Raw genomic sequence first — 26401 nt, forward strand, 5'->3', positions numbered from 1 at the left:
GAATGCCCTCTTCTGGCCTCTGAGGACACACACACACACTTTTTAAAAGGAGAGAAGATGAACACAAAAGCTCAATAAACCCCAATGAGTGTAACTAACAGTGGCACCTACCTAGGTGAATTCCCAGAATTACCATCTACGATTTGTTCTAACCACACACAACCAGGCGCTCACTGAGCAGAACAGGCCACCAGCCCCCCCCACACACACACATACACACTCATCCATTTGTTTCACAAACATCCATCCATGCATTCCAGGTTCAGGACCTCAAAGAACTCACACTAATGCACACATGTGCACAAGTACATGTGCTCGTGTGCCTGCACCAATACATAATTATTAGCATGCACACAGGCAGGCAACATGCATGTATGTGTACATGTGGCCACTGCAAATACATGCCTGCCATCGCACACACAAATATTTTCTTTTTCTTCATGTGTGTATGTGCATCTCTACATATCTGCCATATGGGTGCAGTGCCTACAGAGGCCAGAAGAGTGCCTCATATCCTGGAGCTGGAATTATAAAGGGTTGTGAGCTTCCCGATGTGGGTGTTGGGGACCAAACTCAGGCCCTTTGCAAGAGCAGCACATGCTCTTAACTTACGAGCCATCACTGGCCCCGACAGCTATTAAAGATAAAAAGAATTAAGCCCTGCTGCCTCCAGCATCCAAGCTGTGTGGCCCCAAAGAGTTCACTTCACATCTCTGGCCTTTGTCTCTTCATCTATCTCTTCATCACGTGGGCTGCTGTTGCCCACTTCCTGCCTCTGCACAAAGAGGACCAAATGTTGTAAAACAGGCCCTTCTGAAAGCTAGGGCCAGGTTCTTCAACCCCCAGAGTTGTGCCCCTCGAAAGCTAGCAGGGTCTTCATGGAGAGGGGAGAGGTCCATTTTCAGGCTCTCAGGCCCTGGTTTCCGAACCTCAGCCTCAGTGGGGGCAGGGTGCTGGGAGCCGACAGCCACCACAGTAGAAGGAGCCTCTGCCAGGGCACTTTTTGATCTGCTCTAACTGCCACTATAGAAAATTAGATAGAATTCATTTCTGTGATGAAGGAATTAATGGTTATGGAGAGAATCGAGTTCAGGTGGAAGGCTTGAATCCAAGGAAGGGAATAAAGCCTTGAAATTCAAATGAAAAATTACGGGATAAGCATAAAGGAACCCTATTTTACACCTGTAAGACCAAATGTATAAATATGAAGCAACGGCTCCCTCTGGGAGACGGGGATTGTGCTTCTAATTCACCTAGACAAATAAGCCATGCACCCCTTCCACCCACACATTCCAATGAAGGCCAGGCACCAGGCAGCCCCAAAGGCCTGTGCCGCCTACCTCCTTCCTCTGGTGCACATCTGCCAGTCAGGCCAAAGCCCTTCTGACAGCTTTGGAAGCTGGAGCCCACACAAGGTCATCCAGCCCCAGGGCCCCAATAGCTCTAATTCCCTAGTCTTCAATTCCCCCACTTCCACCCGACCTCCGGGGCATAAAATCCCATCATCATCATCATCATCAGGATGCTTCAACGTCATTCATCCATCCATTCACTCACTCACTTACTCACTCACTCACTCTTTTGAGTGCCCACTCCATGCCTGATATTGGGTATCAACATAAAGGGGAAACTGAGGTCAGGTGGGGGGGGTTGGAATCAAGGAAGTCTGAGTTAAAAAATCCGTTCCTACCATCTTGGGTCAGAGCTTAGGCCTGCTTCCTCACTGTAGAAGGCCCAGGGCAGAAGAGGCACACCCAAAGGTCTGGGACAACTCACGATCATTCTGCTTGGCTCTCGATTGAACATCCTTTGTTCCTCACTTCACATAGCTCAAGCTTAGAAGTACAGATGGGTCCAAGTGCCAGGGGAAGCAGAGAGCAGGAGCCAGCAAGCACTGAGCACTGACTGTAGACAGGGCATCAGGCTACATGGTCTCGCTCAGCCAAACCACCAAACTCAGGGCTGGTAGGCTTCACCATGCACAAGATGACCACGTACCTTCCTGGTGTTCCACCAAGGACCCTGGCTCCAAAGGACACAGGAAGGTTTGAAGGCTCAGAGCAAATCACTGACGGCCCGAGACATGCCTCCCCAGCTTTTCCTTGAACCCAAATAGCTTGCTTATGTGAGAACCATTCCTTCATCCAGTGAGAATGTGCTGAGCATCTTCAAGGGCAGCTGGAAAACAGCAATCCATACAGTAATACCCTCCCTTTGGTGGAGCTCCCAGGAGCCTACAAGACCTTTGCTCCAGCTGACAAGGGTGGAGAGACACCTCCCTCTCCAGTGAACCAATTTGGAAACAGGAGAAAACAGGAGCCCCAGAGGCCTCGGGTGCCCAATTTCATCAGCTTTCCCTTGGCAAAGGGCCAATCCAAGGTAAAGAACAGGAAGTGTTTGATCTTTACGTTCCCATTCTAGCCCTTCCTGATGCCCCCCTCACCAAAAAAAAAAAAAAAAAAAAAAAAAAGCCTAGAAGGGGCTGAGGGAAAGTTTTCCTGGGCTTGAGGCCTTCCTGGCACTGGCACACAGCCCCAAGCTGCAGGTTGTCCTCCGAGCTGCAGGCCAGACTGCATTGTTCCCCCCCACACATCCCCGATTTGTTTAATGAAAATACTTTGCGGGTGCCATAGAGCCATAGATGCTGGGCAGTAAGGTAATTTTCCAAGGGCAAGGTTCACAACCCATTAACGCCCAGACTTGGTGCATATTGAACTTGGAGGAGGCCAGAGCCAGCAGCCCAGGTGCCATCTGGCACTTGGTCTTTTGTTCCGGATGCTGGGAGCCCAGAGAAGGCACTTGTGCCCCAACCGTGGCTGTGGCCACGGGCTCTTGTATACATGTGTACACACATGCCCCCAGCCACACACAGTGAGCAGGCACATACCCATACATGCAGTCACCCCCATTGCACTCAGGTGGATGGGGGCACCCTGTCTCCCACTCCTGGCAATGCTCTTTCCCACTCCCAGAGTCAAAAGGAAAGAGAGATGAGAAGGCAGAAGAAAGACTGTTACAGATCCTAGCAACCACCCTGCCAAGGCAGCCTTGACTATGTCTCTAGATGCCAAGGGGAAAGCAGAGGGCAGGAGGGGTTCAACTGGGCAGGGAAGGGGGGGCAGCCATCTTCACCATCAAAGGCAGCTGGGACCATCCTGGCACCTTCCGTGTCACTCCTCGAGCTTCGTCTGTGCTGCTCTTTATTTTTAGAGTTTTAGGAGGTGCATGCTCTGAGGACCATCCTGAGATGAAGGCAGAAAATGAAGAAATAGGGAAGAAAGGGGAGGCAGGCGACAGGGAGGAGAGAGAAGGAAATGAAAAAGAGGGGGAAGTGAGGGAAAAGTAGAGAGGGGAGAGAAGATCTAAGAGCAGGAGAGGAGAAGAGTGGAGAGGAAGAAAGGTGAGGAAGCCAGAAAGAAGCAGAGGGTGAGGGTGGAGAGAGAGGGCAATAAGAGGAAGGGGGGGAGGAGAGAGAGATGGCTAAGAAGCCAGCAGAGGAGCCCTCAGACCCTACCCTGAGGCACCTGGCTCTTCATCTGTACTTCTCCACCTTGAATGCAGCAATCTCAATGTGAACTGATTTTATTTTTCTGGAGGAAATTAAAATGTGAGCTATGAAAGCAAGTGGGCTTCCTTCTCCTTCCAGTTCCTTTCTGGGCTGGCACCTCAGGGTCACCCACCCCAAAGGGCACACCCCCTAAAAGAGATCATACAGCTGTACAGCTGTGTCTCCAGGGAGCCTTTCCAGCCCCTCTCCAGAGTCCCAGCTGGGAAACTCAGGAGTCTCCGGGTGCTTTGTTCCAGGCTACTCCATGCCTGTCCCCTCCCCACACCCTCCTCAGGAAATGTCAAAGGCCCCATTTTTCAGGGTGTCTTTAGCACCCTCTAAAGAGGCACTGGGTAATCACGTCCCAAAACATTCACCGCGGCCAAGTTGTAATAAATAGTATCTACTCCCAGGAGCTGGGGAACGGCAGAGGACACGGACTGGGGGTGCAGGCCTGGGTTGGCTGAAGCCACACATTTTCAATCTGTCCTATGCAGACCTGAGCAGCCAGAGCCCTTGTTCCCCAGTTGTCCCGAACTCTTTGAACAGTCCAGAGTGGCCCCCTCCTTGTTTCCTCCTGCTTAATGCAGTTTGGAGGGCTCCGGTAGAAGCTTGAAAGGAAGACTATGGTTGTTGCTGCAGCCCCACGAAGGAGAGGGAGTTTGTACTCAGAGATTCCAGACTAGGCCGGGAGAGACAGACCTAGGGGACAACTATCCAAGAGCGACAGTGCTGGAACTGAAGTGGTTGGGGGAGGGGAGAGGGGGGATACTCGAAGAGGGGATGAAGGAGGGAAGAGGAAGGAAAAGAAAGGAAGGGGAGAAGGAAGAAAGGGAGGAAAGAGGAAAGGGAAGAGGGTGGCGAAGAGGAGGGAAAAGGAGAATGGAGGAAGAAGAGGAAGAGAAAGAAGAGAGGATGAGGGAAAGAGAAGGGATGTGGGAAGAAGAAGAGTAAGAAAGTAAAAGAGGAAGAAGAAGGGAGAAGAAAAGGAGGAAGGGGAAGTAAGGAGCAGAGGAGAGGAGCCTCTTCCCTAAGGTCCAGCCCCATCTAGCCCTAAGGATTCTGGTCTGAGTTCCAGCCCTCAGAGCAGTGGAGACCGGTCATACTTCTGGAAACCATGGAGATGAGGAGGTGGGAGGACCAGAGTCGGGTAGAGGAAACCTGCTGGGGAGGAGTCAGAAAGGCAAGGAGGAAGAGAAAGAGGGACCCTAGGCACAAAGCAGCCCAAAGGAGAGGGGAGACAGATGGTGGGGTGCAAAGGGAGGCTGGGACAGAAAAAGTGTGCTGAGAACTGAGTCGGGTGGAGGGGGGGCGGAGAGGGAGAGAGAGGGTGGAAGGCTAGAGAGAGAGCTGAGCAGGGCAAGAGCACACAGCTGGGGCAGGAGCCCTGGGAACCTCTGAGGCCCTGGAAGCCTTGGGAGTTGATTAATGACTGGAGAGGGGGTACAATGGGGCAAGGGGCTAGCCAGGGCAACCAACCAAGCAGGAGAGTTTCTCCCCCCACCCCAGCTGCAGCCACCCATCCCCAGGTGAACCCCCCTTTCCCCTGCTGGATGTGAAATCGCCATTTCACCCCTCCACACTTCTTAATTGTTGCAAAAATCATTTGTGAAATTGGTCTCCAACAGGCGAGAACGGCCACGCTCATTCTGACAGACAACCCCGCTTCCTCCCCCCTGGCGCCCGCCCCGCCTGGGCTCAAGGGATCCCCAGCTGCAGGGAGACAGCGTGGCCAGTGCAGGGTAGTAAGCCCTGGCCTCCCTGGAGGGTAGAGAACAGAAGATCACCTCAAGGGCGAGGTGGCACCCAAGCGCAGGGCTGAGGGTCCTAGCGGCACCTCCCTGCACCAAGGTGACCAGCTGGTTGTCTGTCCCACTCCAAAGGGGCTCCAGTTACAGGGCTGGTACTGAGAGGTGACCCAATCAAATATAGGTGCCACCTCTCCTCAGGACTTCATTTGCACCTGTGCTAAGACCTGCGTGGGATCTACACCATATCACCCCACTGAGGAACCTGCATTCAGCTTACCTACATTGACCCAAGACCGGCCTGCATAGACGCTAACCTACCCTTAAAAATCCAAAGATGCCAGCGAAAGCCACTCACACTCACCCAGGAGTACACTGGGACCACACGACCATACAAAGGAGGCTACCTAAGAACCTGCCATGCCAGGGGGTGCGTGGATGGACAGGCAGGTGGCAGGCTGAATGAGAATGCGTTACATGTGCATGCTGTATTTATATATATGTATATATTATACACACACACATATATATATATATATATATATATATATATATATATATATATAAAAGACACACCGATATACACATTTTTGTATAGAAATGAATATCCACCTCAGGAGTTGAGGCAGGCTGGGCACTCCAGCAAATCACCCTCTCCCTTTCCTCCCTGGACAAACTACAGGCCAAAATCCCCGGCTCCCCACCTGGCTGGCGAGGGGGCCTGTGGTTCAGGCCACAGAGTCTAAAACTACTTGGCTTCTCTGCTCTTCAGTCCTGCAAGTACATATTTAACAAGCTTTTTTCCAAAAGGGCTCCCATCCCCCCCCAAAGCCTCACCCACCCCCAGAAAAGTCTGAGGAGCTCCTCATGCTAGGAGAGTCAGTGGCAAACGGAGAGGGGCAAAGGTCACAGGTGAGGAGGACGGGAAGGGAGGAGGACACACTGGGGCACCCCCAGGCCAAGACCAGACTGACCCCCTCAGCCCCCAGGAGAGGGCGGGCAGGGGGTGAGCTTGAGGGCTGGGTTTATTTTATTGTATTTTACCCCCAGGGCTGGGCCAGGGAGGCCTCTTCCTGGATTGGTGGGGGTGGACGGGGGGGGGGGGGGACACAAAAGGTCCGCGGCAGCGACTGGCGTCCCACCCTGCTGGGAGGGCGTCTCACCCCTAGGAATCTCTGTCCTGAGGTTGAGACCGTTGGTTACCGCGGCTTCAGAGAGCAGAAAATCGTGGGACCAATTCCCCCACCCACCTACCCACACACACGCTCTGGACCATCTAACTGGGGGACCAGGGGAGGTGGTGAGTTGGTGGCAAGCTCAGCCCTGCTGTCCCCCACTCATCTCCCACATGTCTCCGGACGCCCGGAGTCCCCGGTGATGGCCTAGGAGCTGGGAAGAAAGGAAGGCTGTTCCCAAGGGTTCGGCAGAGCCAGGGGTGTCAGCAGCAGGCTGACCTACGCCCCGCTGCACTTCTCGCTCCTCCTGCTGCAGGAGGCCAGGGACGACCTGAGCAGCAAATCCCCCCCCCCAGTTCGTCTCAGTGAAGAAGTAAAAATCCTTCTGGGGCGGCACCCAGCCTGCTCCCCCAGGGAGGGAGCCGTTGTCAAGGAAAGTTCAGAGTTAGTGATCTAAAGGGAGAAGAGGTGGGTACGGTGGACTCGAGGCCGGGAGGCCGGGGACAGCGGGAGAGGACAGTGGAGCGCCAGCCCGAGGCCGGCTGTCCACACAGCCGAGGCAGCTGGCCAGGGACCCGAGCAGGGAGCACGCAGCCGCCGGTTGTCTCTGGACGGTCTTTGGAAGTTGCCCCCGCCCTTTCTCCCAGCACCCCAAGCCCACTCCTCCCCGCGGACACTCCACACCCCCACACCCCGGGCCCCCTCTATTTTCATCAAGTTTCAAATTATCTCCCTCTCCCACCACCCCCTCGGAGAGAGGGAGAGAGAGAGAGAGAGAGAGAGAGAGAGAGAGAGAGAGAGAGAGAGAGAAGAAACGAGGTCGAGTCGGAGATTAGAAAGAAAGAACGACAAAAAATTCGTCGGCCACTTCTTTTCCTTACCGTCCCCTCTCCCTCCCGAGCTGAGCCCCCTTCCCTCCTCATGAATAAAAGAAAAGTCCGAACCTATCAGATCTCTCCCGCCGCCGCCGCCTGCCCGTCCCCCGCCACCACCCCCACCCCCGCGCCCCGGCGGTTGAGCACTTTTGCACAACTTACCCAGCTGATCGCTCGCGCCCCCTCGCTGTTCCTCTTCTCCACCCCAGCCCTGTCACCCCGGGTCGCCTCCCCTCCGGCGCGCGCGTCCCCCGCTCCTGTCCTCCTCCTCCTCTTCCTCCTCCTCCTCCAGGGGGGACGGGGTGTGAGGGCCAGCCGAGAAGAGGTGTGGAGAGGAGGCCTCCAGGAGAGGAGGAGGGAGGCCGAGGCCGAGCCGGAGAATAAATATATAAATAAAGACGCAAAGAAATCCTCCCCGCAGCCGCTCGGCTCGGGAACTCGGACCCGGGGCGCCCGGAGCCTGTGGCCCGCCTGGCGCAGCTCGGACCTCGGCCGCCGCGGTCCTTCGGCTTAACTTCTGGCCGGGCCCGGCGGGAGGAGGCGGACTTGGGGTTGGCGTGTTTGTTTGTTTGAACTTCCCCGTCGCCACCTTCCACTCCCCCCTCCCCTCCGCACCTCCATCTCACCCCCCACCCCCGCCCAGCTTCTGGAAGGGGCGCGTCTGCAGCCGGGTGGGGGGGAGTGTGCAGAAGGGAGGGGGAAGAGAGTAGGGCGGGGGGGGGGGAGGAAGAGGAGGAGGAGGAGAAGGAGAGGAGGAGAGGAGGATCGCAGCAGGGGTGAGAGGGAGAGACGCCGAGGTCCCTGCAGCCGACTCCGGAGTCGTCCGCGGCGTGCGTGCGCAGGCATGGCGGCGCTGCCCGGCGCGGTGCCCAGGATGATGAGACCCGGCCCGGGCCAGAACTACCCGCGCACCGGCTTCCCCCTGGAAGGTAAGAGCGCGCCCGGGGGGCCTTCGCGGGGCGCCCCGGGGAGGTCGGGGCGGGTCCTCCCGGGCTCCGCGCGCGCCCTGGGAACTTTCCCCGCCGAGCGGCGGGTCACCGGGGCCCGGGCTTTCCCCGCGAGCTGCGGCTGCCCCGGGGTCCGCGTCCGCCCCGGTCTGCGTCCCGGGGAACCCCACTGTCCCCCGCTCTCCCGGGCCACCGCGGAGCTCCCGGGGCTCTGCGCCGCGCCGCCGGCTCGCCTCCCCGGCTGTGACTCGATCGGTCCCCGGTCCCCGCGATGGGGTCCCAACCCCTTTTATTTCGAAACGCAAACAAGCGAGGCTCTCGTCCCACTTCGCCCAACTGTCCGCCTCCTCCGGGGCAACTTACCACCTCGCTTGTTTGTTTGTTCGTTTGTTTGTTCGTTTGTTTGTTTGCTTGCTTTTCGGCCCGGAAACAAACTAACTGGAAATGATAAACACATAGAACCGTATTTCCCCGCAAAAACAAAAAAGCCCCAGACACAACTTTTCGCTCCGATTTCTAAAGTCTGCAAACGTCCCGCGAGAGCAACTCGACACCGAGAAAAGGTCCAGCGCCGTCCGTTCCGGGGGGACTGTTTCGGCCCTGAAACGGTCGGCCAAATTCTCCGGCCGCTCGGGGGTGTGGAGGGGACAGCCGGTGGCGGCCGGGCCCGGAGAGGAGACAGGGCCCCCTGCGCCACCCCCGCCCCCACTTGCATTTAAACCGACGGGAGACTCTCTGCCAGCCGCGGAGGGGTCCTCTGGCTTCCCCGGGTCAGGCAGCCCCGGGACGTCACCACGGCGCGCAGATTTTATTTTATTTTATTTTATTTTATTTTTTTAGTCGCCCCTCTTGTCATTGTGTGGGCCCGGCTGGCGGCTGCGGGAGGGATGGGGAGAGCAGGCGAGAAGGGGCGGTCTGGCAGCCTGCGGATCTGGGGAGGGAGGCCCCCCTCGGGCGGCGAGAAGCCGCCGGGTCCCCGAATTAGACAGAGGCGAAGAGAGCGGGCTGCGTGATCAAGTGCGCGCGAGCGGCCACGCAGGCGGGAGACGCCGCAGCCGGGGATTTGCCGGAGTCCTCTCCCGGAACGAATGCAAGCAAAACAGGCGGCTGAGGACGCGCGAAGGATTAGGACAATATTTGCCCAACATGACGCAGAATACTGAGGAGAGCCGAGAGCCGGTCGCTAAAGAGCCTCTTGAATATAAAGTTAGGCGTTCGAGAGCTCTCCAGCGCTAATGGCGTACCCCGCCGCGGAGACCGAGTGACTCTGGCTTGGCGACGCACGATTCCTGATTAAATCCGAGGGTGGCTTCGGATAGCTACTTTTACAAAGAAAAATTGGTGGTGGGGGGTGTGGAGCGGGAGAGTGAGGAGGGGGGCGGCAGGAACAGCTCTGCAGCCCGAGCCTCCTCAAGCCTCCTCCTTTCCAATTATTCTGTGTGCTTCCTCCGCTTGGGCCGCTGTGAAATCGGTGTAATCTTTCAGATCTCTGCAGCCGCGAGTCCCCAAATTGGGGGGATCGAGGCCGGATTAGTGCACCGGGTTCCCCCCCACACCACAACCTTCTGTGAGAAAACTGTGTAGACTTTGCATTAAGGACTGCCTAAGTTCTCCTCTCCCCCAGAACACGCCAGGTATGGCCATCTTCCTGGTACACACACACACACACACACACACACACATACACACTGTGACCCAGCTTCATTCCGGCAAGGACTGCCGCCGCCACGGTTACTGCATTTCTGAGACCAAGTTGGAGCTTGTGGCCCCTGCTGAGCATGCCCCCAGTTTGTCCCCAAACAAAATGAGAACTTTGAGGGTGTTTGGGAGCAAGGGGAACCCACTAAGGGATGTCTGTGCTGCACTGCCGGCTTCATGTCACCAAACCTTAAGCTGTGCGGACTCAGTCCCGCAGCCCTGGCCGCTCTAACTGGAGCTGGGAACGCTGGGAGTCAAGTGGCCTCTTAACTAACCGGCCAAACAGTTGAGTCCGCCGCCAGGATTGTAGGACCGACCTGCTGGGCTACCTCTCTCGAGCTGTCAGGCTCTTCCAGAGGCAACAGGCCTGTGACTTCAAGCCAGGGGGTCATTTGCAGCTGCCCCTAGGATCTCTATTCTCCACCAGGCTCCACTCTCTGTCTCTTCAGGGATTCATATCGCCCAAAGGTGTATCTTCACTTCCTGCAGTGTAGGGTGACTTTGGGGGGCAAACAACCAAAGGCTCTGAAGCCAGGACTCCTTTTGCCCTGTAGAAGCCTCCCAGGACTTCAGGAAGACCTTGGAGAGTAGCTGTTGGGGGGGGGTCTGGGGTCAGAGGGTGCTGTTCTCCTCCTCTGACTCTCGCTCACCGTCTTCCCTCCCTCCTCCAGTGTCCACCCCTCTTGGCCAAGGCCGGGTCAATCAGCTTGGTGGGGTCTTCATCAACGGGAGACCCCTGCCGAACCACATCCGCCACAAGATAGTGGAAATGGCCCACCACGGCATCCGGCCTTGCGTCATCTCCCGTCAGCTCCGTGTCTCCCACGGCTGTGTCTCCAAGATTCTGTGCCGGTACCAGGAGACTGGCTCCATCCGGCCCGGGGCTATCGGCGGCAGCAAACCCAGAGTGAGTGTCTTTGCCTCTGAGGCTGGCAGCAGGCCTCCCCTAGTATCAGGACCTCGGCTGTCACCTCTCTCCTGAGCCCGTGCCACCCAGCCGCCCTGGGTATCTGGAAGCTTTCCCTGGAAAGGACAGTCGGAGCTTGTTCTTAGCTCTCAGATAGTGTCCCATTATTCGAAAATTTGAAGGATGGACTAGCTGAGCTTCAGACTGCCCAAGACTTTGAAGCTGATAATCCCTCACTGGAATGTCCCCACATCTGCCCTCCACCCCCGTGTTGCCCGAGGTGGTGGTGGGGGGACAACAGGGTTAGGAATTATATTTTATTTTGTTACTTGTCCCTGCCCCCATCATGCCATCCTGGGAACCTTGAAAAGCTAAAAGCCCATCTTAGGACGAAGGGCACGGCCACCACCGGAAAGGCCAGCCTGGCTGGCAGCTTTTGGGAGGTTGATACTAAAACTGTTTCCCTTCCCCCATCCCATCTCTCCATTCCTGCTCTCCCACCTCCACCTATGAAGCAGGTGGCGACTCCAGACGTGGAGAAAAAGATTGAGGAGTACAAGAGGGAGAACCCCGGGATGTTCAGCTGGGAAATCCGGGACCGGCTCCTCAAGGATGGCCACTGTGACCGCAGCACAGTGCCCTCAGGTGAGAAGGCAGCTGAGCCAAGGCTGGCCAGGAGTCTGTCTGCGGGTTCCGAGGGGTGGACAGAAGGGTGGACAGAGGAAGGGCATAGATCTGTGACAGGCACTTGGGAGGAAAAGTTCAGCCTAGAGGTGAATCAAAAGCAGAAGGGAAGAAAGGGAGGAAGAGAAAGATGGAAAAGGAGAAGTCTGAAGAAGGAAGGCAAATGGGAAGAAAGGAGAGAGGAAGAGAGGTAGGGATACACTGGAGAGGACTAGAAAGGAATTTAACCTTGAGGCTGGGGTTCCCTTGAGCTTTGGGGAAAGTGATCTGGAGAAAGAGAGACCTGGTCCTGGGGGGCTGGAGTCCCTGGACTCCCCCACTCCTCCGCCAGCACCTCTGTGAGGAGGCTCCGGCCCCAGACTGCGGGACACGGTCCTGTGCTGTGAGGACGGGAAAGTTACCTGACTTGCGTCTAGCTGGACAGACGCCTGTGTGCAGGCGTGCAAGGCCAGGGCACACCTGCATGGCTGCATCGAGGCCGGGGCTCTCTGGGTAGCACTGGGGCCGTGGGCTTGTTGTGAGTGGGGTGCACAAAGATGCGATGCACACTGAGAGGCACTGCGTGGTCGCCCCTGCAGGCTTACCTGGACGTTACCTACGTGCCCCAGGAGCGACCGAGGTCTCTTGGGCCGCGCTGGGGCAAATGCGAGCCTGACATGCTTGGGTGCGAGGGGTCTGCCTGGGGGCTGCCTGACCTCTGCCCCGCCCTCGCTTCCCTGCCCCAACAATTTATACTCTCTCTTTTGCCTTTCATTTCTGAGGTTTAGTGAGTTCGATTAGCCGAGTGCTCAGAATCAAGTTCGGGAAGAAGGAGGACGATGAGGAAGGGGACAAGAAGGAGGACGACGGCGAGAAGAAAGCCAAACACAGCATCGACGGCATCCTGGGCGACAAAGGTAGGAACCAGCCGCGCTCGCTCGGCGACCGCGTCTCCCGGCACTGGCTGGTGCGGACTGACCTCTGCCGCGGCCAGGACGGTCGCCCCGCCGGCCGGCGGCCTGGGTTTGGAAAGGCTTTAGGTGCGCGGCGGCGCGTCCGTTCCCCCGCCCCAGCCTTGGGGGGTGGCCCTGGCGGGTACCACCACCGGGGTAGGGCGGCTCAGCTGTTACCCCTGCGCATCCTCCGAAGCTGGCGTCTGGGCGTCGATCAATGATTTCTAGAAAACTTGGGCAAGCGTGCGGGTGGGGGGGGGGGAGAGAGGACAGGAGGAGGGTGAGGAAGGAGGAGCCCGCCCGGGGCTCCCTAAATGAATTTGTTAACTAGACCCGCACACGATTTCTAAACGGTCCCTTGAAACCCCGCCTGACAGCTGACTGGCCTCTGCAATCAATAAAAATTAGCGCGGGCTGCGCGGGCCGCCTCTCAGCCCCGCGTGGCCGGGGAGGAGTGAGGGCTCCCGGGTGCTCTCCTCTTGGCACGCGCTGCCGTGGCGGAGGCTGGAGGCCAAGTTCCCAGATGCCAAGGGTCGGGGGATTCGGGGTCAGGCGCCCCACACCCTCTGCCGGACCGTAGCTAGGCTTCCCTGCGCTCGCTCCGGCGCTCAGCTTCCTCTCCGGAGCGGCTGAGGCCGGGGTTTCTCTCTCGAACGCCCGCGCCCCGGCTTTCCCGAGACGCGTTTCTGTTTCCGTCGCCCCTCCCGCGGAAGTTTTCTTGTCTGTGTGGAAGTGGGGTTTAGTGGGGGGAGGGGGGAAAGGAAGACTGCAGAGTCACAAAGACTGACCCGGGAAAAGAAGGAGACGGAAACACACATGCCAGGAAGGCAGGATGAAGCTGAAAGGCAAGTTAGGTGTCTCTGGAGAAAGTACCCCTGGCTGTCCAAGGATTCCTCTGGAGGTTTTTGCAGAGTCCCTGCCCAGCACCTCCAGGCCTGGGTCACTCTCTGATTTCTTAGGAGCGCCTCCCAACCTTGAAGATGAACTTCAAAGACAAAAGCCCACTTCTAAAGGCAACACCCGGAAACCCGGGCCCAACTCCTGCAGCTCAGTGCAGTCGGGGAAGGACTGGGGTGGCCGCGGCAGCCGCTTGTCAGGCTGTTGACACCGCCCGGGCCCGGGAGGAGCTGCTGTTCCTCCGGGGACAAAAGCGCCGGGGAAGAAAGGCCGGGAGAGCAGCCTTCGTGCCCCGCTGTGCCAGGCTTGCCTGGGGGGCCTTGAGTGAGCTGCGGAGAGGCAGCCGCGACTCTGCCAAGTAGCCGCTACCTTGACCAGCCTTTCTGCCCAGAGCCGTGGCACTCCTTCCTGGGACCCGGGGTTTATCTCAGTTTATCAGAAAGACAAATTAGAGTCTTTATAAAAACAACAACAACAACAAAAAAAAAAAAACAGTACTACTGGTGGGTCCCGAATTTGAATAATCCTTTTGAGGTTCTCACTGCACCCCAGACAGCTCTAGGAGTTACCCCCAGGAAGCAGTTGGGCTATTTGAGTTGGTTTGGAGGTTGCTCGTGCTTTGTGTATGAAGGGGGATCTTTCTAGTTCAGCGTGTGGTGAAACGCAAGAGGCTTGTGTCTTGAGGGAGCCCGCTGACCTAAGAGATCTCATAGGCCTTAAAAAACAGTGAACAGTGAACCAGGGGCTTCGCTGGAGAGAGGTTTTCCCCGCCGGAGTGGGTCAGAATGCTCTAAGTCTCCAGGGGTTTGGAAACCAGGTCTGGCCTTTGCAGCTGGGGACAGCTGAGCACACAGGTGTGAACCTGCAAAGCTGTGAGATGGAAATGGCTCGCAGGGGGCTGGTATCCTGTGACAGATGATGGGGTTCGAGTTGCCGGTGGGGCATGAGTGGCACTCGGGAGCCCTGGATGTTCTTGCGAGTGCCTGCATCTTTCAGGTGGCTGTGTGCCTGCCTACCCAGTGCGCCTTCTGGTCAGGAAGGCCTGGGGTTTTAGCGGGCAGGGGTCTGCAATTGTGGAGAGGCGGCGGTGTTCAAATAAGAAAGGGTTTTCATTGTGGGCAGATTTGGTGTCCAGCGTGAACCCTGGCCTGTGGGCTGGCGGGCATGTGGGGACCTCCCATCTCTCTCTGAGACTCTAGACATCAGTTTCACAGTCGAATTAATGCTGAAAAGCCCCTTCAGCCAGCAGTCCAGAGAGGGGAGGTGCCCCTACCATGAGCAGGGCAAAGGGAGCCGTACACACACACACACACACACACACACACACACACGCACCAACTTTGTTTTGGCTTCTTGCTTTTTGACAAATGCTTTCTCCCAGGGTCGCCCCTCTCGTGGCGGGGAGCCACCAAAGAGGGGTTTAAGAGCGCGCCTCTTTAAGCACTAAAGAGAGATCCCTCCCTGAGTCCGTTTCTTCCTATCGTCCGCTTGGCGTTTAATAATGTTAAGACTTATTAGAGCTGGTAATGAAAACTGAGGCTGCTGAATAGGAAGCAGTGTTGGAGAGGGGTGTAATAGCTTCCAGGCATGGTAAGAAACTATTTATCCCCAATCAGTCTTCACTCTCAGAGTTTGAAGCACAAACGTTAAGTTGAAGGGTTTTAAAGCAGATTAAATTGAGCTTTTATTTCTCCGCACTTTCATCTCTGAACGGCTCACTCCTGCTTCCCTTGGGCTGATATTCATGAGACTGTGGGCTTTTTTTTTTTTCTTCTTCTTCTTTCCCTCTTATCCTAGTTAAGACTGAGTTATTAGGATTTTTCCTTGTGAGAATTCTCAGGACTGCTGCCGATAGGGGCTGCGGCCGAGCTCGGCTTACCTGGGGAAGGGAAGGGGGCAGTTTGTACCTTTAGTGGGGTAGAGCCTCTCCCCTCCATCCTTCTCCCCAAGAGGCAGGGGATGGGGAGAGGTGGCCTGCTAGAGATCCGAGCAGAAAAAGCAGAGGAAGAGACCCTAGCCCAAGAAACTGATAAGGGCATACAAAGAAGGGTTGGGACATTCTCCTGTAGTCACCGAGATAGGCAGGGTGGAGAGAGAAACAGACAGCAAGGTAACAATGGCTGTCATACCACCACCGGCAGCCAAAGCCCCTGGCATCTGGCTGCGATCAGGTCCAAGCCTAGGCTCCACACCTCAGGCATAGGACTGACTGGTCCCTGGGGTACAAAGTCCGGTGGGGTTACAATTACTATGAAACATTCAAAAAGTTAACCGGGGAACGAAAAGTCGTTTCCCTGTGTGACCAGGAATTACCCATGGGTGTCCCAAGTCCGATGGGAGAAGACAGTTCGGAGCGTGAAAGGCCCTGGAAGGCGAGGGAGAAGAAAAGAGTGGGCCCCGGGATTTAATCTTTCCTCAGAGAGGCTTGGACGGGTCTTGCACATGCCAGGCAAGCACTCTCTCAGCTCGGGCCTTTGGTTTGTTTTCTTTGCGTTTTCCCCCCTCGATCTATTTGAAGAAAGCTGAAGGTACAGGTGTGGAGTGGGATGTGACGGGGAAGGATGGAGAGGAGGGGAGAGCCCGAAGTGTCGGTTTTAGACACTTGTAAAAGGAGGTGGGAAACAATTTAATTTGGCAGCGGCGAAGGCCGCTAATGCGGTTTTCGGTCGTTTGCCGCACCGGAGGAAGCTGTTTTGATTGTGTGTACAAGGACCTGCCAAATTTAATTAGGCTCCGGGGGAGCGAATGAATAGGGGAAGGGGGGTTAGGGCTCCTCGCAGCCCACACTTTTTCTTAGTGTTTTTCCCCCTCCGGAGACTTCACACCTGGAAGGGTCGATGTTGGGGGGGGGGCTGTAGGTGCGAAGGGTGGGGCCCTGGAGAAGAGGGCTGGGCCGGGAAGGGACCGAGACCGGCCATTTATCGGGAGGCGATCTGCGCCCATTTAAACCTACAACTTCCCTCCTCTGTAAATGTGTGTTTAGAGAAAGGTAATTGACACTCCACCAAATCAAAGGATTACCCCGGGTTGGCAATCTAATCAAACACAGTCCAGGCGGGATTTGAGTCTGTTCAGAGGAGGATCAGCTTCGCATAATGGGGGCTCCGAGGAGGATAGGGGGTGTCGGGCAATTCCGCGGCTTTAGGCAGCGCTCCGCTACGGCGGTGAAGGGAGCAGAGCGAGTGTGGGAGGGGGCCCTGAGAGGCCCACGCTCCGGTGGGGGATGGGACGCGGGAAGGTCCCGGGGGGGGGGGGGAGCTCCTAGCGAGGGGGCGAGCCCACACTGAGCTGACAAGACTCCCTCCCCCCAATCTCCCCCCCCCCGGGAACCCCAGACGAGAGTGAGGAGGAGGGAGCCGCGACTCAGCGGCCCAACAATGCGGCGGTAACTGTTACAAAGGCGAACACGCGCTCGCACGCCCCGCATCCCGCGGTAAATAAAGTCCGTAAACCGCGCTGCAGATAAACGGGCGCCTAAATCCGGTGTGACGGGCCGGGAGAGAAGAGACAGGAGGAGATAAGGTTGGGGAGGGGCGGCGAAGGAGCATAATCTAACAGGAGGCGTTCAGAAAAACAAAACTTTATCAAACAAGAAAGCCGGCGAGGGCCGAGCGCGGGAGCCGCGCAGGGCCGCCGCGGGCCGCGGGGCCCGGAGAACGGGGATGCCGCGGGGACGCTGGGGGTGCCGGAGCCGGGGCCCCGGGGCGAGCCAGGGGGAGGGGAGGCCCGGGCCTACAGAAGTTGCCGGGAGCCTAGCAAGTGGGGTCCCCCGCTGAGCGGACGCGCGCGTTCCGTGTTCACCTCCGGGCACGCACCCGCCGAGCGGCGGCCGTTTCAAGGACTCTGTACCTAAAAGATTCGCGTGCACCGAGCGGCCGTTAGAGGAATTAGATATTTACCAGTCTGAAATAAGCCTGGCTAAGAAGAAGGGAGAAGAGAGAGAGAGAGAGAGAGAGAGAGAGAGAGAGGCACACACACACACACACACACATTGAAAAGACGAGGCTGGGGGAAGACTTCAAACGAATTCATCATTTGGAACGGTGAAGGGAGATTTAGCAGACAGTGTTGGGAAGTTATTTAGATATTAATAACACATTTTCCTGAGGCGCGACCACGGCAGCCGTCTGCGCTGCTCTCCAAGCTATTTGGCTGGGTAAAATATGGGCGTCTCAAATGTGGGGAGGCGATAAGGCAATCGGGCCGACCCTGGTCCTGAGTCTGCGACGCGGGAGCGTTAAACCGGGATTAACCTCCCCCACCCGCCACCCCTCCCCTTTCACAGCTTTCCAAATTTTTTGAGTGGAATTTACATGGGAGGCTTTTAAGGCACGCGTAACAGGGACAACGAGGCAGCGAGGTGATGGGGGGGGGGACTTTTATTTTTATTAAGGAGACTCTTTCTGAGAACGGTGGTGGCGCATTACATCCCAAGTCTGTATCCTATGAGGCACAGAGAGGGCCCGGCCAAAAGGCGCTGTTCTTTGTAAAGTTGTGGTTAGTCTCTGGCCATCAACAAAAGTTAAGGCGGCCCCTGTCCGCAGCTCCAGGTAAGGGCGTCTAAGGTTATAAACCCACAAACTAACAGCCTCAGAAGACAATCGGCTTGTGAGGAGGGCTCCCGCTTTGCAACCCCAAAGGGAAGGCTCTCTTTGGGGCCAAGGAGGCCTGACTAAGGGGGGGGAGCATTCCGGGAATTCCTGAAAAATAGCCGCTTCCCCTCCCACTCCGCTAATGGGGTAATTAGGAAACCCAGTTGGGGACCCAAGGTGATTGGAAGACTGAGGTGCCCCCTAAGTTTTTGTTACCCTGGGCCCTCCCTCCCTTATTCCCTACCCCTAACTCCCGCTGAACGTGGGGAGGGGGTGGAAATGGGGTCAGCGCTGTGTGACCCGCTCGGTTGGGACTGGCCCCAATGGGGTCAGGTCGGGGGAGGGAGGAAACTCTCCTTCCCAAATCTAATCAAGGCAGAACGGCGGCGACCTAAGGAGGAAGCCGCGCCATTTGTAGCTAGCTCTCTCCTTAACTTCAAACAAAGTGGGGCTGCGGAGAGGAGAGGCGAAGCCGGGACGCGCAGGGGGGAAAGGGGCTTAGGGGAGGGAGAGAGGGAGGGAGGTGCGGGGAGGGAGGGGGGCATTCAACAAGCGAAGGGGAGGGGCCTGCAGGAGGAAGAGAAGGGGTCGAGGGCAAAGGGGAGGCGGGGGCCAAAGGGAAGGGTGTGGGGGGGGGAGAGCCGCGAAGGCGGGGTCAACTTAAGCCCCGGTGGAGGGGGGAAAGCTCCCGACAGATCCCATCACCCTCGGAAGGGCTGAGGGGAAATTTGTGTGAGCCCCGAATCCAGTTCCGAACGGCCCCCAGGGAGTTTGTCTGGTCCTCTGGTGCGGCCGCTGAGTTGAGCTCGGGCGGGTTTCCAGGGGCCAGGGGGCCGCCGCAGGTCCCTGGCAGTCCTCTGCTGCCGTGAAGTGGCCCAGCGCGCCCGAGGTCTGGGGTCAGCTCGCTGGCTCGGTTCTCCAGGCCCTGGAAGCGCTGGAGGCCCGAGTCAGAGCGGAGAGGCAGGCAGCGGTAGGGGTGGTCGGTGGGGATGGGGAGCTGCATCCGAGGGGGGTGAGAAAGTCGGAGAGGAGGTCTGAAGAAAAAAAAAAAAAAAGGCGCGAGCGTGGAGGACCGCGCAGGAGAGAAGACCGGGCGGGGTGGAGTGTGGGCCGCCGCGCGGGGCCCGGGGAAGGCGGAGGGGCGCGCAGGACGGCGGCGGGAAAGACAAAGGGGCGCAGTGGCCGAGGGCCTGCCCTGGACCGCCAGCGCCACCGGCTGCAGAGCTGGCGGGGCCGGGCGGCGGGGCGCGGGGCTTTTGATGCTCCGCGCTGGGTGACAACCAGTACAAAGGCGGCTCATCGTATTACCGAGCGGCCCCGCCGGCTCCCCAGCCGCTTAATTAGAGGCGAGCGCGCCGGGCGGGTGGGGCGAGGACCCCGGCGGCTCGCGGTGACCCGGCGCTGGGTCTCGGCCAGGGGCGCCGCGGTGCGCGATCTCCCCTCCAGCCGGGTGCGTGGTTCGCTCTTTCCCGCCTTACTGTCCCGCGGCGAAGGGTCCGGCTCTGGGAAGCAACAGCTCGCACTCCAGCGGCTCCAGGGTTCAGCCTGGGAGGCAGGGGATGGGGGGCCGGGAACACTGGAAGGAGAGCAGAGAGACTGCTCCTGGCGAGCGAGGAGGCTTTGTGCTTCCTCGTGGTCCCGTTCCTCCCACCGGTTCTCCGCGGCTGAGTGTTCGCGGCCATCCTTCGCCCGGGCGAGCGACCCAGAGGACCAGGGAGGGATAGAGTGCACCGGTCCCCAGGCCCCAGGCCCCAGCACGCTAGCCTTGTAATTTGGCACGCGTGGAGAAGTATCTCTGGGCCTCGATTTTTCATGGACAGAGATTTACACCAAGATTCCTATCCTTTGGATGGGATTCTGGACCCGTATGAAAGTCAGGTAAAAGCTGAACAAAAGCAACCAACAGAAAGCCCAACCCTTGGCCTGGGTCTGCAGGGGCAGAATTTGAGATACTGTGTGGAGAGGTGACTCTGCTTCTTGAAGTCACTCGCTGCTCGCTCCTCCACAGCCGGTATTCTCTAAAGGGACCGCGCTTCCCCAGAGGAGCCCTGGACGAAAAGATTTCAACGAAGGGGTGGGGGACCCATGGGAGGTGAGAGCCAGCTGTCTGGCCTCGCTGCTCCTTCTCTCGTTCCAAAGCCCTCAAAGGACCCAAGACACAAGTAGTCTCTAGTCTGATTCCAAAACTGGGGCGGCCTCCCAGCTGTGGGTTGGAAGGGCGCTTTCCTAGACTTTAAACACACACACACCTCTAACTATATCTGTCTATCTGTCTATTGTTTGGGGTTGAGTTTGCACCTGTGTAGGTCAGAGGACAACTTGCAGGAGTTCTTTCCTTAGTCATGTGGATCCTGGTGTGGAACTCAAGTCCTCTGGCTTGAAGTGCAGCGCCTTTCCTGGCTGAGCCATCTCACTGGTCCCTTCAGAGATAAGCGCATGTGTGCTGTCCTCTTTCATCCCATATCACTAAAGAGAAAGAAAGGAAAGAACGAAAGAACGAAAGAAAGAGGAAGAGAGAGAGAGAAAGGGAAGGAGAGAAAGTCTCGCCCTGAGAAGTAAATACCCATGAATCTGTTCATCTCTTCTTAGAATGTTGTTGAAAATATGGGAGGTGCCAGGTACAGCGTGCAGTGCCCAAATAATATGTCAGATATCAGGACCGTCCCTGCCATCAAGAAGTTCTGATCCCGGTTGTGGGAACAGACACTAGCCCCAATAAACAGACTTCTTCCCTCCCCGGCCCCCAGTGTGTGTGTGTTCACCTGGGTCTCTGGGAGTGGTGTGTGTGTGTGTGTGTGTGTGTGTGTGTGTGTGTGTGTGCTCGCGCTCGCAGGTATTTGTGAATAGCGAGTGAGCGCATTCAGGTCTGCTTGGGAGCGTACAGCGGGGCGGGCTTGGGGTTGCCAGTGGAAGTAGCAGGCGGCCCCCAAGCTGACCTTTGGAGTCCCAGGCATCCGCTGCCTGGCTTCCCAGCACTGAGGGTTCAAGGCAGTGGTAGAGGGAAGGCAGAGTCTCTCGCCTTCACTGAGCCCTTTGTCTGAGGGGCCAAAAGACCTGACATCAGAGAAGCCCTGGCCGGACAGAAAGGGGGTGGGGACAAGAGACGTAGCTTCAGAAACTCTAACCTGAACTTTTCCGGGGTCCTTCTGAGGGAAGCCCTGGCAAGTGGTCTGGGACCTTTCTGGGAGTTCCTCCACAAGGTCCCCAGCCTCCGCCGGCAGGACAGGTGACCAGCCACGCCTCCGGATGTGGGTTTAATTTCTGACCGCAGATCTTTAGGTGACTGGGAGAGTGGAGCCCCGCCTTCCAGAGGTGTTCTGTGGGGGTATGGGAAGGAGTTGGGGCGTGTGGTGTGGAGACTGGGGGTGGGGGGATCTGGGTTCAAGCTTCCCTGGTTTTATACGTGCCGTGTAGACAGGAAAACCAAAGCTGGAGTTAGCTTCCTAGGCACGTTTTGGGGCTGATAGGGATTAGAGGGAGTTTGAAGGAGAGTTTTGGATCCTCGATTTCCTGAAGGAAGCTTCCAGAAGCGCCCCCATCTCCTGCCTTGTTGATCACAGAACCAAGAGAGTGGTGTACTCAGGCTCCTCCCCAGGCCGCTGACAACCCCCCCCCCCCGCCATTCTTGTAATTTCCTTCAACAGAACTTCCTGGATTTGCCCTTTGCAGGGCCCAAAAACTCCAGTGGAGGAGCGAGGGCCCCAGCTATAAGGTACCTCAGCTTCTGCTTTTGAGCCCTCTGACCCTTTCCTCTTCCTCCTGCTGTCGGAGAATGAACGGAAGTGGGAATGCACCCCACTCTTTTGTCAGGGATGGAGAAGAGTATGGGTTACCACAGAATCCCCATCTTTCACGCATTTATTAGTGGGGCTCCAGCAGGACTGTAAGGGTAGAGTCTCTGGAACGTTCCTGAAAAGTGGGCGGGTCTCAATGTGTTCCGGTTGAGACTTTCCCTTCCGGAACCTGTTGGGGCTGCACTGAAGTCTCATCAGAGAGTGGCCTCAGCCAGGCTACAAATGGGCTTTTGCTCTGCTCCCCACCCCACCCCACCCCACCCCAAAAAAGACTCACTTTTCCCTCTCCGCTTTTTGGTGGGTTCAGATCCTGAAGCCCAGCTCCTGGCAGGGAGCCTTGCAGCAACAGTGATCTCCCAGCCAGCCAGCCAGGGCCTCAGTTTCCTCACCTGATCAGGGCGGAGGAAAGGCACCTGGCTGGAGGAAAGAGGAGACGGGTAGCGGGGAAGATCCCGAGCCTTGCGGGGAGTCCCTTGCTGGAGAGAAGCCCTGGCTGCTCCTCCCCTCAGTCTGCCCACTCTCGCCTCAATGGCCACTTTAGAAATACAAACAACTTTAGAAATAAAGTAACCAAACCCCCAAGGGGCTTTGAAGCAGCGAATGCCTGGTGGCGCTTTGCTGTGGTGTGGGCCAGGGCCTGGCCTAATCTTGCTTTCATTTCCACCGATGGCTGCCGGGGAAGCGCTCCCGGCCTCCCGGCCCCTCAGGAGGCTGATTAGGCTACAAAGAGACCCCATTATCCCGAGGAGAAAACGGGGGGGGGGGCGAGGGGGAGCGAGGGGAAGGCAGCCTGTGAGCTGATCTGTTGACTTAGTGGATGAAGTCAAGAGTCCTGCACACGTGGGGCAACCAAAGGGAGGGAAAGGGGTGGCAGGCCACAAAACCCCCAACAAAACCAGGGCAGATAGCCTAGGGTACGGGGTACAGGGATCACTCTGCTGAGCTGCTTATTGGGTGATTGTCCAGGCTAGCCACGGAGGGCCTAGGTCAGTGAGCCCCACCACTCTAGACCTTGGCTTGCTGGGTGAGGGGGCTGCTGCTGGTGGTGGTGGTGATGGCCTCCACTGCTCTGCCCCTGGAATGTCCCTCCTTTGTGAGCAGAAGTCACCTGAACAGTGGCCTCCTTGGCTGTCAGATGCTGAAAGAGAGGTGGTTGAAGCCCTCCTGGGAGTTTAGGGAGGATAAGAACAAGGATGGTAGAACCTGAAAGATCCTGCTAACTCAGGGTAAGGTTTTCCCGAGACTCCATGTACTCTTGACGAATGGCAGATGGGCATAGGTATCAGAGGCTTCTGGGAAGAGAAAAAGATGTCACCGTACAAACTCAGAGCAAACCACCGCAGGCTAGGTAAATATCACCCCCAGTTCTCCCAGCAGCCTTTCCTCCTCCCAGGCTTCCTTTAAGGCAGAGACCCTCCACTAGGACCTTGGACCATTGCATTGCATCCTTTCCCAGGGTCCCCTTGAGGCAGAGTACATGTGGCCCCTGCCTAGCATGATATGCCAGGCATGGTACTCTTCAACCATTCATTTCATCATAAGTGACAAAGCTTGTCATGGTGGACTATGCTGGGGAGGACCCTCCCGGGTCCAAGTAATAGGTTCCTAAAAAGCTTCAACTGAGGGCTTATTCCGAGGGCGGCGGGGAGCCGCGGAAGGATTTCAGCTGGGGACTGATGGACTGGCAGAGAATGTTGTGGAGGGTGTAAAGGTCCATCCTGTGACCCAGAAGCCGGGGGAAATGTGGGTGGGAGTGGAGAGCAGAGAATTCGGATTCGGATTTGTGGAGATGTGGGAGGGACCGCCCTGCTGATGATGGAGGGAGTGGGCACTCAATCCCTGAGTCCCCTCTGCACTGCCCACCTGGGGGTTCCTCTTCAGACCAGGAGGGCACAAACTTGGACAAGCCCTGAGCTCATCATCTCACAATGCAAATTCAAAAAAGTGACAGGAATGAGCCACCCGGTTTATGGATAAAGGAGCAAGATAAGCAGGGCAGAGGACTGGGTATTCGGAGAGCATGGGGTAAAATTGGCCACCTTCTCATCTCTACAGACTCGTTGTGTTGACTGTGGCATACTTCATAGAGGGAGAAACTGAGGCAGAGGGAGGTGGTCGGTCCAAGAAGTGGTTGGTGCGGAGGAGGGCTCTCGTCTCGGTCTGCTAGACCCTAATGTCCTTGACTCCCAGTGGCCTGGAGGGGACCCAGCTCTGCTCTTGTTTGTCTGGTCTACACAACTGAGGCTCCTGCACCCTCTTCTGTCTTTCATGAGCCCTGGACCCTCTCTAGCCTCAGCAGAGACTCCAGCTCCTACAGGCATCCCTATTAACCACTGAGGGTGTCAGCATCCCCCAAATCTTATATAACAGCTGAGACTGGACAGATGTCTCAAAGTTGGCCTCTGTAAAGGTCCGTTTTCCACCCCGTGAAAACCCCAGTAAATGACAGGGAAATGGAGCCCAGAGGCCCGGTGGTTGCAGGTTGGCAGGAGTTGGAGGTGGTCAGGGTAGGCCTCTTTGGGTCTCTTTGTCTGAACCATGACAGAGCTCAGCCTCAAGCTGTGGTGGGTGGGCAGCGCAGCTCCAATGCCTCCAGGTGAGCACTGGAGGGGAGATGTACAAGGCAGACTTGTCCAGGCTGATGGAGGGCATTCCAGTGAGGCTGGGCTTTGTCCCAGGGAGGAGCAGGTCAGGCTGTTCTCTCAGAGGCTTCTCTGGAGGGGGTGGAGGGGAAACTCTTGAAATCGGAGCCCTGGAGCTGTAGTTATTGGGCCTTAGAGATAAGGTGATAATGCTTATCTGGTGACAAGTGATTGCTCTCCCTTTCTAGTCCCCTGATTAGGAAACTTTCTCTCCTGGCTGACACCCCTGAGAACAGGCAGGGCTGCTTTGAAAACACGGCCTCCCAAGTTCGCCCAGCTTGCTGTATGGCCATGGCAAGCAGTCACCCCCTGTGCTTCACTGGCCCTGGTGGGAAGGGGGTGGTGCTGGCTGTGCGGCACATTAGAGCAGGGGTTTCTTGGGAGGGAGGTGTTAGAAGGAAGATGTCACAAAGTGTAACGAATGGCTGTTCTCTAGCCATCAAGGCAAATGTCTGTCCCAGAGACAGCCTTCCAGGTAATTGGATGGCCACCAAGACTGAGTCACTCACTAGTCTAGAATAAAACACTGGTGCATAGCTGCACAGAGGCCCAGAGAAGGGAGAGGACTTGATAATTGTCACAGGGCAAGTCACGAGCAGCCTGAACACACTATACTCTCCAGACCACCAGGCTAGGTCTTTGCCAGCCCTCCTGGGGCAGAGGCAGGCTGATCCCTGAGCTCAAGGCCAGCCTTGTCTACAGAGTGAGTTCCAGGACAGTCAGGGCTACACAGAGAAACCCTGCCTCAAATAAACCAACAAAAATGAAACAAAAGCAGGTCCTTCCATGGAACCTTCTTCCGGTGTTGCTAGGTTTCTTACGTATCGTTTGGTCCTGTTGAGGATCTGCTCTGGCAGGGCACCACGCCCTGCCTTGTTGCTGCTCCAAGCTCTTGCTCCATCTATGGGTTGGCCTTCTAGGCAAGGTGTCTCCTTCTCAAGCCTGGACTCAACCTGAACCATGGCTTTCATTCCCTCTGCCCTCTGTCTTGACTCTCCCACCCAGCCATAGAGGATAAAAGTCACACACACACACACACACACACACACACACACACACACAGAGGAAGTGAGATGATGCAGAAGAGGCGACTGGCCTTCAGGAGTGCCTGGTTAAAATGAGACAAATTATTGGAGAGGGGCCTGTGTGAGATGGAACAGACACGGAGGCTGGTTAGATGAAGGATTTCCAAGCCAGGTGCACGTGACTCACCAGGGGCTTTGAAATAAATACAAATAGAATTTCCCCTCTTGTGCATTTAAAGATTTACTGCAAAGGTGATGATTTCACATGCTTGTGAAATTTATTAACTTAGTCTTTTTTTTTTTTTTTTTTGAGACAGAGTCTCACATATCTCAAGTTAGTCACAAAGTTACTATGTAGTCAAGGTTGTCCTTGAACTCTAGATGATCCCCCTGCCTCCACCTCCAAATGCTGACATTATAGGCTCACAGTACATGGGGTTCGCACAGCACCAGTGACTGAGCCCAGGGCCTCATTCTGGCTAGCCAAGCACTCTTAAGAACTAAGCAGCATCCGCTGCCCTTATGTCGTTTCAAACAATAAAAAGTATTAGCTGGGGCTGGAGAGACAGCTCTGTGGCTAAGAGCAGTAGCTTCTCTTGCAGAGGACTCACACTGTGGCTTACAACCACCTGGACCCCCAATTTTAGGGAGTCTGATACACTCTCTGGCTGCCACCAACCCCAGGCACACAGGCATGCACATAAAAGAAAATTAATTTGAAAAACAATTTTTAAAATATAGGAATTAATGTTGAAGGATTCACATACAGATCGATGGGGAACCTTTCAGGTTCAGGACAGAACTGCGTGGCCATGGCTGTGTTTACCCGAGTGTCCCTTACAGACCCAGGGGACCTGAATGACAGCATAAAATGGGCCATGTCCACTCACTCCGTGACCACAGTGGTGTCAGGGGGTGAACATGACCTTGAACCCCAG

The 26401-nt window shown here is 56.6% G+C and overlaps 1 protein-coding gene across 2 annotated transcripts in view; it reads left to right on the forward strand.

Moving 5' to 3' along the window:
• The first annotated feature begins 8110 nt into the window (after positions 1–8110).
• Pax7 (paired box 7) overlaps positions 8111–26401 on the forward strand; it is a 93991-nt gene continuing 75700 nt past the window's right edge. Inside the window, exons 1-4 of one of the 2 annotated variants that reach the window (XM_021631239.2) lie at positions 8111–8274; positions 10662–10897; positions 11413–11542; positions 12343–12477. In XM_021631239.2, coding sequence (XP_021486914.1) covers positions 8190–8274; positions 10662–10897; positions 11413–11542; positions 12343–12477 — 586 coding nt within the window. In that variant the 5' untranslated portion in view covers positions 8111–8189. The remainder of the gene's footprint in view (positions 8275–10661; positions 10898–11412; positions 11543–12342; positions 12478–26401) is intronic. The other variant, XM_021631245.2, reaches the window with a different exon arrangement.

Source organism: Meriones unguiculatus, chromosome 3 (genome assembly GCF_030254825.1).
Source record: "Meriones unguiculatus strain TT.TT164.6M chromosome 3, Bangor_MerUng_6.1, whole genome shotgun sequence".
Taxonomy (NCBI): Eukaryota; Metazoa; Chordata; class Mammalia; order Rodentia; family Muridae; genus Meriones; species Meriones unguiculatus.